General features: G+C 41.2%; 1 protein-coding gene across 1 annotated transcript in view; it reads right to left on the bottom strand.

Moving 5' to 3' along the window:
• The window catches only part of pcnt (pericentrin), a 239,082-nt gene that overhangs the window by 20,610 nt on the left and 204,308 nt on the right, over positions 1 to 14,164 (bottom strand). Inside the window, exons 48-49 of the mRNA XM_069934046.1 lie at positions 6,846 to 7,022; positions 3,356 to 3,579 (exon numbers count right to left, since the gene is read on the bottom strand). Of these exons, the coding sequence (XP_069790147.1) occupies positions 3,356 to 3,579; positions 6,846 to 7,022 (401 nt within the window). The remainder of the gene's footprint in view (positions 1 to 3,355; positions 3,580 to 6,845; positions 7,023 to 14,164) is intronic.

The following is a 14,164-nucleotide window of genomic DNA, read 5'->3' as shown; positions in this document are numbered from 1 at the left end:
GATCAGCACATTGCCAGGGTTTCTGGAATCATACCAAATCTCCGCAAACTCCTGAGGAAGTAGAGGCGCTGACGTGCTTTCTTCACAATGCCATTGGTGTGATTGGTCCAGGAAAGATCCTCCGAGATAGTGACTCCAAAGAACTTAATATGCTCACTCTCTCCACCTCTGATCCCCCAATGATAACTGGATTGTATTCCTCTGGGCTTCCTTTCCTGGTCAACAATTAGCCCCTTAGTTTTGGAGACATTGAGTGCAAGGTTGTTGTTGGTGCACCATTCAGCCAAGTTTTCAATATCCCTCCTGTATGCTGACTCATCACCGTACTTTATACAACCCACTACTGTGGTATCGTCGGCAAATTTGTAGATGGTGTTATTATTGTGCCGAGCCACACAGTCATAGGTGTGAAGTGAGTAGAGGAGGGGGCTAAGAACACACCCCTGTGATGTTCTGGTACTGATGGAGATTATGAAGAAGTTCTTACCAGTCTTCACTGATTTTGGACTGGAAGTAAGGAAACCCATGATCCAATTACACAGTGGAGTATTAACTCCCAGGTTTTGGAGTTTGCTGATCGGTTTTGAGGGGATGATGGTATTAAATGCTGAACTGTAGTCAACAAAGAGCATCCTGATGTATGCATCTTTGCTGTCCAGGTGTTCCAGGGCTTTGTGTAGAGCCAGTGAGATGGCATCCGCTGTAGACCTGTTACTACGATAGGCGAACTGGACCGTATCCAAGTCACTCCTCAGCCAGGAGCTGATCTGCTTCATCACCAGCCTCTCAAAACACTTCTTCATTGTTGATGTAAATGCTACTGTTCGACAGTCATTAAGGCAGGTTACTACATTCTTCTTGGGCTGATTGACGCCTCTTTGAAACAGGTGGGTACCTCACCCTGCTGGAGTGAGATGTTGAAGATATCCATGAACACCTTGGTAAGTTGGTCAGCATAGATTTTTAATACTCTGCCAGGTACTCCACCCGGGCCGGATGCTTTCCTCAGATTCACTCTCCTGAAGGCAGCACGCATGTCATCCTCAGATATGAACAGGATGTGATCATCAGGGGATGTGGGGGTGTGGAGGGGTGGTTCTTCACTGTTACAGTAAACAAATCGGGCATAGAAGGCTTTGAGTTCGTCTGGAACAGAAGCTTTGCCATCTGTTACTTTGTACGATTTGGTTTGCTGATCTGATCAAGCAGAATAAGTATGGCTTCATGAAGGGGAAATTGTGTTTGACAATTAGATCAGAGGTCTTTGAGGATGCATCAACTAAATAAATAGAGGGGAACCAAAAGATGTGATATAGATGGATTTTCAAAGGTCACACCAAAGGTTACTTCACAAACAGGAATTCATGGTGTTGAACATAATACAGTAAATTTCCCGTTATCCGGAATTCAAGTAACCGGCAGCTTCAACCAACCAGCAAGAAAAAAAGCAGAAAGTAAATAGATAAAAAATACGAAAGTTTAAAATTGACGTCCCCTCCCCAGCGGTCAGCTCACCAATCGTGCAACACACAATCTCAAGCAACCGGAAAATTCACTATCTGGAATCTACCAATCCCATAGGTGCTGGATACCGGGGATTTCACTGTATTTCATTAAGGTAAAGGAAGTAATTTCCAGGTTGGCAACCTGCAATCAGTGCAGTGTCACTTGGATCAGTGCTGGTACTCAACACTCTCAAAATACTTAAATGAAGCAAATGTTGCAAGACTTTCTGCCTTGCACAATTTTGGTTCTCTTATTTAATGGGGCAGTTCACCAGAAATTTTACTGGAATGAGTAAGGAAAGACTGAATAGATAGGTACATATTCACTGGAGCTGAGAACAATGAGAGACAATCTTATTGAACTGGTCATTATACATTACTCAGCAACTATAGACCAGCTGAGCAGTGATTGCAAACAATTTCCATGTTGAACACTATTAAGTACCCTAGAAAAAATTTATTGGCATTATATTCCAACTCCAAGGTTTGTGACTAAATAGGGATTTTATTCATTTTTTTTATATTACATATTACCAAAAATGGTTGATGGAAATAATTCTTCATGCTGTGAGGGGAAGGTAGCACTTGGAGATAAAGCTTCAAAGTTTGAGCCAGGATTGGAGGAATAAATTTAGCAAATACGAACGAGCTAAGGATGGAAACATTTAGAACTCTTCAACAAATTCAGTTCATGCCAAGCCAGTACCGTAAAATCCCCATTGTCTGGAATTCAAGCAACTGGCAAAAAAATTGTGGAAATTTTTAAAACATAAGTTTTTAAAAAATGGAAGCTTAAAATTGGCAATCTCGAGCAACCAGAAAATCCACTTATCCGGCATTTACCAATTCCCCCCCCCATAGGTGCTGGATACTGGAGGTTTTACTGTATTTAAATTTTAAGCGAGGTGAATAAATTGCTATTGACCAAAATTACTGGAGTTCATGGGAAGGACACGTGCACATTAAATCACCATGATATGCTAAACAGATGACATGACCTGGAGACATACAAGACTGCAGATGCTGGAATCTGGAGAAAATAATAAACTGCTGGAGAATTCAACAGCTCGAGCAGCATCTGTGAAGGTAAAGGGACATTCGATATTTTGTGTCCAAACCCTACACCAGGACCAAATGCATGGTTATGACCTGAAACACAGACGCTCTTGACATACTAGATGACATACTCCTTTCCTACATACACAACTTATTGTGTGTGAAACTTTTGAGTGACATTTCATTATTCTGGTGGGAATAGGGAAATGCCAACATAACTAAGTGCAGTGGAGAAGGGGTGCAGCTTCATGGTAGAGTTTGAGGAGAGATTAAATTTTAATGTTTTTGAAGTTGCTGTTTTTAAATTTATTAGTTGCTGGAAGCATCATCCATCCCTTATTTCCCCAAACTGAGCAACCAGAGAGAGTCTGGAGTTGCAAATTTGTTAGACCAGGTAACATGGCAAATTTCCTTGCTTGAAGATTAGCACATCAGGTGGTTTTTCACAAAAATCTGGTTCCTTTCACAAGACATGCTTTTTACTTCCAGATTTATTTAATCGATTAAACTTCAATTCTGCAGCTGCAATGTGCCAGGATTCATACTCAAGACTCTGAATCACTAAACCTGGGTTCTGGATTCCAAAGGACAAAAAATTTATTTATGATGCTGACCAGCTTGCATTCTGGAAGAGAAATCGAGGAAACAGTTTGTTCGGTACAGGAACAGAGAACGGCAAGCATGAGTCTTGTCAGAAAATACCACAGGAACCTGAGGTAAAAGATCATCTATTAAGCAAATACATTTTCCTGACTTTAAATATCCTTACCATTAATTTTGAAGGGAATTCCTACCTGGAAATTGCGATGACCACCCTAATTATGGAGCGGAACTTTGTTAACGGACGGGAAAGTCGATCTGTGGGAGAAGGGTACACTCCCATGCGGGCAATTAAACACAGGGTCGCCTGCTCGCATTGCTGAAATCCCCCCAAAAGCAGCAACAGGTACTTCTTCTGGAACACCAAAGCTTTCCTGAAACTTTCAGCGCGATGATATTTGCCATAAAGTCGCTGCATCTGTATACAAAACCATAAACTTTAAATCAATTATCCAGTAACATTATGATTTCAAGAACAAAACAGATTTAGGCAAACATATTTTGTGAAGTAAACATTCAGAAATCCTATTGAGTGTCAATATGAAAACACTGTTTGTGTTCCAGAGCTCGAGAATCTCAATTAAAAAAAAGCAAACACTGAAAATGCATCCATATACTTTTAAAATAATCATTTTATTAACAATTTAATTTTTTTAAGTAAAGGAGAAAACATTCTCTATGCTCTTTCAGGGTATTCATCACGTGAAACGTACAAGATGTCTCCCCACCCTTTTCCAACCTAACCTATTCCTCATCCCCTCCCTTTCCCCATTCCCCTCTATTCTCACCATTTCTTTTCTGTCATTTGAGCAGACATGTCAAATGCTCTCCATGTTAGGACTGCTGCATTTGAAGGTGGCTCTCACTTTCTCCATGTGGTAGAATGCTTCTGGATCTGCCCATGGTGAGCTGCTTTAGTAATGATGGTAGTGTTGACTTTTAACTCTTCTTGTGAAGTCTGTACGTCAGTTCAAACATTCTCATTACTGAACTCTTCACTTTCCAGTTTCTCTTCCACATCATCCTGGACTACTTTGTCAGACCCAACCTCTCCCAGGGTGACATAGACTTCTCAGGTTTCTGAACACATGGGGACACCTGATCACAATTTCTTCCACACACCATATTTTGATACATGGGGTTACTTTACCTTAAGATGGCAGACGCTGCACATGGTTGCAGCAGCCACTCCAGGTCCAAACAAAGATGCAATTTCTCGTTCTGTTCGTCTTATCTATCATCAGAAAACACTGCTAAATGTAAGGAACTCTAAAACCTGGAGGTTAAAGGAGCAGACCATGAAGGTATTTTGCGAATATGACCTAATGAAGGCAGCGAGCACCAACACTGAGCTGAAGCCTACTACTTAAACTTGAGGAAGAGGTCATTGGAAACGGCATTTGTCAAAGATTCAAAGTGGATCCATCCAGGCCTGCGATCCTGACAATTTTACTTGCAAATGTACGATCTCTGGATCTGAAGCGCAGGGAAAGGAAGGGCTCCTGCCCTCTGGTAATAACTGGTAATTACAGAAATGTGGCCGGAGTGCTTCTCTCCAATTTTGGCCATTCAGCTAGGAATACGCTTTTTTTGATTGTTTATGCGATTGTTGGGTATTGTGTGTGCACCATGGTCTGGAGAGATGCTATATTCATTGGGTTGTATATCTACAATCAAATGATAATAAACGAACTTGCAGCCATGGTTGATTTGTTACTGTTGCTTGACTGAAATGACATGCCTAATTCTGAACTGCAGCTAGTCAACATGAATGAAAGCACAAGAGACTGCAGGGCATCAACCTGAAACACCAACCATCTCTTTGCATCCACAGACGCCTCCTGACCCACTGAGTTCCTCAGCAGATTGTTTTTTTGCTCCAGATTCCAGGACCTGCAGTCTCTTGTTTCGCACTGTTGTAATTAGTCACCCCCATGTTTATCCAAAAATTTATGGAGTTACGGTGACAGGTGCCAAAATGCTCTCAAACAAACTCCAATCACATACTGAAAGGATGGAAAGATTTTTGGGTCAAAAATATCATGTCTGTGATGTGATCAGGATGCCTGGAATAGGATCAAGAATGAGCAAAGTTATTGCCCTGTTATTTCAGCCACATTATTGTTTGGTGCAGGGGAAGATCTATGATGCAGAGCCATCATCCAGGCTTTTTGTTTGATTGCCTTACCACTGGAAGATTAGCCTGTGAAAATCCCTTCAGAATCCTCAGTTTCTCTGATTGGTATCTTAAGGTTACAGTCACCCTGGATGCTGCCTCCAACGAGGAGGAAGATTTCCTTGGGCTGCCTTGAGTAGCTTTCTCATGCTTTGAGATGAATGTGTGGGCAGCTTCTGCCACGAGCCAAATCTCAGCCATGTTAAACACTTGTTTTGGAGAATAGGCAACGTCCATGATGATTTATTTCAACTCCTTGGGAACTTTTTCTGTCAGCACACCCATCTGCATTCATTGCTTCTCCCGCAAGATGACAATGATGCAAGATAGCTCATGTCTCAAAACTTTCAAACCAACTATTGAATGTATCAACACTGACAGAATATCCATCACCTCCACACATTCATGCCTTGCCATTAAAACCTCATGTTTTCCATAGGATCATAGAATGCTACAGCACAGAAAACAAGCCTTTCAGCCCTTCTAGTCTCTTCCTGTATCATCATCAAATTCGGGATCACATTCCGTTGATTCTGATTTTCTTATTTCACAATCAACCCTTTAGAACATCACTGCTTGTTATAAAATATGATGCATTCCCTAACAACTACTTCAGGCCTAGTTCCAATAGCCAATTGAGCTTCCAGTCAATTACATCAAAAGGTTGCATTTTCTTTCAATGGATATTTCAGTCGACGATGGACAGAGTGCAGCTGTCAGTTGTGAGGTGACAATCTTTGTTATAACGTTGTCTGCCTGGGATTTCCCAAGTTTCCCAACATTAAAGAATGTTCATTATCATGAGAAAACAATGTACATTGTTACACGATAGCACATTGGTATATCAAGACATACCCATATCAGGCTTACAAAAGTTTAAAAATTTTTTTAGAATCCAAATTTAACAATATATTCCTCCACACAACAGCACAGGTACTTGATCAAGACGGTTTCCCCAAAGCATAGTTTTAAATCCCCTTCTAGCCAACACTGGGAAAAGATCACTATTTTGGTGTTTTAAATTAGAGATACAGTTCTGTAACAGGTCATTCTGGCCTATGAGCCCGTGCTGCCCAAATATACCCATGTAACCAATTAACCCTGTACGTCTTTGGTAGGAAACCCACTCGAACATGGGGAGAATCCTAACAGTCAGCGACGGATTCGACCCGGGGTTGCTGGCGCTATAAAAGCGTTGCTCTAACCATTATGTTAATCAGGCCACCCCTTTGTATTTTCATACAAAGAAAGCAATAGCTCAAATTTCTCAAACAAATTGGAAGAGTTGGGCAGGGTTTTATCTTGATCTGTTTTAGAATTGATCGAAAATTAAAACAATGTTTAAGAATTGTGCAAGGCAAATGGCTGGGGAAACAACACCCACATTTAAATTAAAAATAAGTTAGCTAACTGTCATCTTGGAAGACATGACAATACGTCTACATACTCAAAGACACTTTACATCGAGGTTGCAGAAAGGTGTGGAGTCAAAACTCATTGACACTAACCTTTAAGCTTGAGTGGTCAACAAGGTCTTGCCGCAGAGGTCTATTTTCAATCTCGGCCATCACTCTGGCCAGTTTGGACTCCGCTTCTTTTAAAGCGTTCTGCAACTGACTTCTTTCCTTCATCCAATTTAGCCTTTCGACATTCAGAAGTGAATTTGCACTGTCCACTGGGTTCTCCTGAAACACCAGGATACACAGTAATATCAAAAATAGCACTGTTGAATGGTTGAAATAAATAGTCCTGGGTTTTTCCCTATTACACAAAATATGTGTTTTAGATACCAACATTTAGATCTAAATAACCTAGTTTATATTTTTACCTCAGAATGACCAAGGTGCAAAAGTCAAGTTGTAAAATGACAAGAAGTTATGAAAAAAGTCAACAGTGTTTGGCAGGAAATATTAGAGATGCATTATTTTTAAATTTAGATTTACATTTTTTGTGGACTATTATTTTTATAGTAATGTTGTAAGAAGCCTATAATATGAATGTTTGCTGTATGATCCTGCTGCAAAACCACAAATTTCAAGACTTGTTCATGACAATAAATTCTGATTCTGATTCTGGATGTGGTGCATATGGATTTTAGAAAGGCGCTTAACAAGAATCCCCCATGGTAGGCTCAGCCAGGTCATGAGACACAGGATCATGGAAACTTGGGGTGTGGCAGCGCACATCACGACACAGGCGAACCGACTCTGTGTTTGTCACGGCTGTTGCATCGGTGCAGCCGTGTCAAGATGGCACCGCCGGGTTTTACTTCCCTTGTGTTCAGAGGGGCTGCGCATGTTCACTCGACTGCATCATTACATCACTGCCCACGCAGAGGCAGGACTTGCAGGCCTCCTTATAAGGTGGAGCACAGGTTTTTCAAATAAAACCATGAGGTGAAACTGACTCACAGTGTGTAGTCTCATTCTTTTGCTCTCTCTCCATAGCTACTGCTACATTTGGTGACCCCGATGAGCCCAGACAATTCTAGACTCCACATCATGGACACTGCAACAGTCAACGCAGTAGCCATGAAATTACCGACCTTCTGGATGCTTCGCCCACACACTTGGGTTGGGCAAGCTGAAGTGCAATTCCCTGTCCAGCAGATCACCTCCAACTCGACAATGTTCTACCACATCGTCAACTCCCTCGACGAAGAGGTCACAGCCAGAGTGGACCACCTGATACATGACCCACCCACCCCCACTCAGCTCTCAAGAAGCTCCTCTTAAGTACTTTTGGCCTGTCCAGACGACAGTGCGCCGCCAGACTCATGCACATAGACAGCCTAGGAGACAGAGTTCCATTAGCCTTCATGGATGAAATGCTCGCGCTGGCAGAGGGCCACAAGCCGTGCCTCACGTTTGAGTAGGCTTTCCTGGAGCAGTTGCCAGATGACATACAGCTGCTGCTAGCAGATGAGGAATTCTCGGACCCATGCAAGGACGAGGCCAGAGCAGACATCCTTTGGTGCATGAAATATGAAAACCAGCCAGAGGAGTCACGTGATGGAGTAGTGGCCGGTAGGAGAATACCAGCCCTCTCCAGAAAAGAAGGAAAAAAGTGAGGGAAAAACAAAGCCCCAGACACACAAATCACAACAAATAAAAAATAAAGGTGTGGAGGAAATGGCACCAAAGAAAGAAAAGTCAAAAACAATGGGAAGAAAGAAAGACGCCTTACCTGTACAAAAAAGCAGGGACCCACCGTGGAAAGAGGAACCCACTCCCCGAGGTCAGTGGAACCCCAAAGGGTCACGACCCACCAAACGTAGGACTGCAAAGATGGCTCACGGAGCCAAACAGAGATGCGCAACCGTGCATGCATGAGGAATCGTGCATGCGCGATGCGCACGACAAAGACAACACCGACGGGAGGGGGGACCAGCTGTGGAGTGGAACTCTACAGCACGAACAGCTGAGAAAGACCCGGCAGCAGGGCTCCCAGCGGGAAGATACAGAAAATGACGGGAACGGGAGAGGTGAGAATGAAAAAAAGAAACCAGAGACACAACAGATAACCAGCCCAGAAGAAGAGGACCAACATCAAGACAACATAAAAAAAATACCCAACAAACTGAGACAAGCAGCCCAACAAGAAAGTCAGAAGAGACACAGATACAAGGAAGAGAAGTAGAAGACAAACACTAGTGCAGACACAGAAGAAGAAGAAGAAGAAGAAGAAGAAGAAGGAGAACATCAAGCTCTGCACAGAGAAATAGAAGATAAAGTGAATGGACAGTACATAGATAAAACATTTTATCAAGAATATATGGAAGCATTAAAAGAATGGCTGACATGAGAATTTAGTAAAATAAAAAGAAGAATGAAAAGTACAGAACAAAATGTGTGTAGAATAGAGCTGGTCATAACAGAAATAGGGAAAAGATTAGACAAGGTGGAAGAACGAGAAACAGCCGTAGAAATGGAAGTGAACAACTTAAAAAGAAAATTGGAAGAAACTGATAAAAAAGTTAAAGAAACATAGGAGTTGTTAGCTCAGAAGATGGATATAATGGAAAACTATAATAGGAGAAACAATATAAAGATAGTGGGCCTTAAGGAAGATGAAGAAGGCAAAGATATGAAAGAATTTATAAAAGAATGGATCCCCAAGGTACTGGGAACGCCAGAAATCCAGGAAGTAATGGAAATAGAAAGGCACACAGAACATTAGCCCTGAAACCACAGCCACAACAAAAACCAAGATCCATTTTAGTAAAATTACTGAAACATACGACAAGAGAAAATATATTGGAGAAGGCAATGAAAAAAATGAGAGAAGACAAAAAGCCACTGGAAATACAAAGGTCAAAAAAATGTTTTCTACCCAGACATAAGTTTTGAGCTCCTGAAGAAGAGGAAGGAGTTTAACGCATCAAAATCGATCCTATGGAAGAAAGGCTATAAATTTATGTTAAGATATCCAGCGGTGCTTAAAATAGTTATCCTGGGGCAGCAAAGCAGACTGTTCTCGGATCCAGAAAAAGCACGAGAATTTGTAGAACGCCTGCAAAACAGAAAGAGAGATGAAGAGATGTAACAAGAACAAAGAATGACGAAAAACTTCATATAAAGAAGAAAAATAATGTATAAGTAAAAACTAAGGAGGGGAAAAAAAGGGAAGAAAGGAAGTAAGGGGGTAATAAAGAGGGTGAGCTTTGTTATATGTGAAGATAAAAGTATTTTCCGGAGGGGGTTGGATGGGAGAGAATAACAGTCACTGCAAAATCAGTTGATGCTTGCAAGCGGGTTTGCAATCCAAATGGAGAGGGGAGTGGTGGTTGCCCGGCATGGGACAGGGGCAACACAGAGAGTGGGTGGACATTTGGGGTTAAAGGAATTTTAGATGTGGGAATAATGGAAATATTTTATGCTTTAGAGGTGTCATCTTACAGTGCGTTCAAAAAAAGAAAACAGAAATGAATATGGGGGAAAGGTGGTGATGAGGAAGCAGAAATGAGAGGTAAACAAAGTATGAGATGGCCATGTTAATATAAATATTAACAGAATACATAACCAAATCAAAAGGAAGAGGCTGTTAAATTTACTGAAGAAAGAAAAAATTGATATAACATTCGTGCAGGAAACACATCTAACTGAAGTGGAACACAAGAAATTAAGGAGAGACTGGGTAGAGCACATAACGGCAGCATCATATAATTCAAAAGCCAGAGGAGTAGCTATATTAATCAATAAAAATGTACCAATCAAAATAGAGGAGGAAATAATAGATCCAGCAGGAAGGTATGTAATGATAAAGAGTCAGATATATTCAGAATTTTGGAATTTGCTCAATGTATATGCACCTAATGAAGAGGATCAAAAATTTATGCAAGATATCTTTTTGAAGATTGCAGATACGCAGGGGAATATACTGATGGGAGAGGACTTTAACCTTAATTTGGACTCAAAGATGGATAAAACTGGAAAAAAGACTAGCAGAAAGAACAAAGTAACCAAATTTATGGTTAAATCGATGCAGGAAATGCAACTTTTGGATATATGGCGGAGACAACACCGAAAGGAGAAGGAATACTCATATTATTCAGGTAGACATAAAACATACTCAAGGATAGACCTGTTCCTGTTGTCAGCCCACATCCAATGGAGAGTTAGAAAAACGGAATATAAAGCTAGATTGTTATCGGATCACTCACCCCTGTTATTAGCAAAAGAGCTGGAGGACATCCCACCAAGAACGTATAGATAGAGATTAAACTCCATGCTACTTAAAAGACAGGATTTTAGAGAATTAATTGAGTGCCAAATTAAAATGTACTTTCAAATAAATACGGAATCAGTGAAAGATAAGTTTATACTATGGGACGCAATGAAAGCGTTCATCAGAGGGCAAATAATAAGTTATGTAACCAAGATGAAGAAGGACTACAATCAAGAAACAGAGCAGTTGGAAAGGGAAATAGCAAATATAGAAAAATAATTAGCAATGAAGGAAGATACAACAAAAAGAAGATAATAAACTAGATCAAACTGGATTTATTAAGAAAAGACGAACAATAGACAATATCTGTAAGTTCATTAACTTAATCCATGCAGTACAAGGAAACAAGACGCCAACAGTGGCGGTTGCCTTAGACGCAGAGAAAGCCTTTGACAGAGTAGAATGGAATTATTTATTCAAAGTACTACAGAGGTTCAACCTACCAGAGAAATATATTACTTGGATTAAAGCATTATATAAGGGACAATTGGCGAAGTTAACAGTAAATGGATTTATATCAAAGCAATTTAAATTAAGCAGGTCAACTAGGCAGGGATGTCCACTATCTCCCTCACTGTTCGCTTTAGCTATAGAACCCTTGGCAGAACTGATAAGAACAATAAATAAAATAAGAGGGATAAGAATAAAAGAGAAGGAATATAAAATCAGTCTAATTGCAGATGATGTAATAGTATACTTAACAGAACCAGAATTATCAATAAAAGAATTACATAAGAAATTAAAGGAATATAGAGAAGTATCGGGGTACAAGATCAATGAAAATAAAAGTGAAGCGATGCCAATGAATAATGCAGATTGCACAAAGTTTAAGAAAGAATCACCATTTAAATGGCAAACACGAGCAATCCGATACCTAGGTATTCAACTAGAAAATAATCTAGGCCATCTATACAAATTAAATTATCAGCCATTAATGAAGAAATTACAAGATGACTTAGAACATTGGAAAGATTTACCACTAACACACTGATAGGAAGGGTAAATTGCATTAAAATAAATATCTTCCCAAATATCTTTCAATCATTACCAAATCACCTAACAGAGAAATTCTTCAAGGAGCTAAAGAAAATAATAAGAAAATTCTTATGGAAAGGGGGGAAACCGAGGATAGCACTAGATAAATTAACAGAATGGTACAAACAAGGGGGCTTACAGCTACCAAACTTTAAGAATTATTATAGAGCAGCATCTGATAGATATCTATCAGATTTTTATCAAACAAGGGAAAAACCAGATTGGACCAGATTAGATCTAGATAAAATAGGGGAGAAGGTATCAGAACATATACTATATAAGTGGGATGAAAAGCTGGTGCAACATAGGAATTCACCAGTACTGCACCATCTGCTCAACATTTGGAAGAAGATTCACGTAGAAAGGAATAAAACAAATTATCAACTACCAAAATTAATATTGATGCAAAATCAACTGATCCCTTTCATAATAGATAACCTTTCCTTTAGAGCAGGGGTGTCAAACTCAAATTCACGGAGGGCCAAAATTAAAAACTTTTAAGTCGAGGGCTGAACTAAATATTTATTGAAAATTTTCAACAACATCTGCATGTTTTCTCTTCTTTCAACATATGTAATGTTAAACTTTAGGATATAACTTTAAGAGGATAATGTTACAGGTCAGGAGTAGGTAGCTCAAGTTCACCCTTTGCTTGACCTGAGGGAAACATATTTGGTCCCTGTGGAGATGTAGTCAGCATTCACAGGCTGTGTCCATTTTGGCCTGCATCAGGACTCAGCATTTCCTGCTCACTCCTCAGGCTCTAGGCCTCTATTCACCCTCGACCCACCATCCCTCTACCTTACCAGTCCTTTACCCAACCTCTACTCACCCCTCACTCCACTCGCTCTGCCTCTACCCACCCCATCCTATACACGCCCCTCTACTGCCTCTCCCCTCAACCTGTTCTTCCCTCTACCCGTCTCTCACCCTCTAATCACCCCTCCCCTACTCGCCCTGCCCCTCCCCTTTTACCTCTTCCCTATCCACCCCTCCTACTCATCCCTCCCTCTAACTTCCCCTCACACCACCATAACTTCCCCTGCCCATTACTCCTCACCTACACCCTCTGCCCACCCCTGCTTACCCACCCACTCAGGCCCAGCGCGCTGCCGATCAGCCTTTGTGGACAGCCACCATCTCTCTCTTCACGTGCAGGGCCGAACCAGCCGTCCCTGGGGTCCGCGTGGGTGCAAGCGCTGAAGGCCGTGGCGACCGGGAGAAGTGCGCTCACGCTGTGGAAGAGCCATCCTGTGCCAGTCGCGCGGGGCTCGCGCTGCCCGGGGGCCGTGCGCAGCCTGCCATGCCCGTCGCGCCGACAGGAAATCACAGGCGCTCGCCAATCCGCCGCTCTGCTCGACAGGTGGGAGAAGTGACTGGTTGTGCAGGGAGCCTTCCAACCGGCTTGCCGGATGATGACATCGACAGACTTCTCGTGTTACAATTTCTCGTGTTACAATGGGGAAGAATGTGCAATGAAGGGGGAGAATGGTGGGGGTGACATTACCAAAAAACAGCATCGGCGGGCCACCTCTAATACATTTTTGAAATGATCTTGCAGGCCAAATATAATTATATTGCGGGCCAAATTTGGCCCGCGGGCCAGAGTTTGACATGTGTACTTTAGAGAATGGGAGAGAAAAGGGATCAAAAGAATAGAAAGTTGTTTTTCGGGAAATAAATTATTATCTTTTGAACAAATGAAGTACAAATATGGTATAACTCACGGTACAATGTTTGCATAGCACCAACTGAAAACCTACTTGAAGGACAAATTGGGGAGCAGGCTGAGGTTACCAGAAGGAAGCAGTTTTGAATATGTGATTACAGACACAATGATAATTAAAAGGTTTATAACAAATATGTACATCAAACTGCAAGAGAAAGAGAACGATGAAATAAGCTGTAAACCCAAACAAAAGTGGGAACAAGATCTAAACATAAAGATAAAGAATGAAACATGGGAAAAGCTATGCTCCAGAACTATGAGAAATACAATAAACATGAGGTTACGCATCATACAATATAATTAGTTACACAGGCTATACATCACACCCCAAAAGTT

The sequence above is a fragment of the Narcine bancroftii genome, chromosome 4, assembly GCF_036971445.1.
Source record: "Narcine bancroftii isolate sNarBan1 chromosome 4, sNarBan1.hap1, whole genome shotgun sequence".
In the NCBI taxonomy this organism is placed as follows: Eukaryota; Metazoa; Chordata; class Chondrichthyes; order Torpediniformes; family Narcinidae; genus Narcine; species Narcine bancroftii.
Note: the sequence above shows the minus strand (reverse complement) of the source record. Positions and strands in the feature narration are given on the sequence as shown.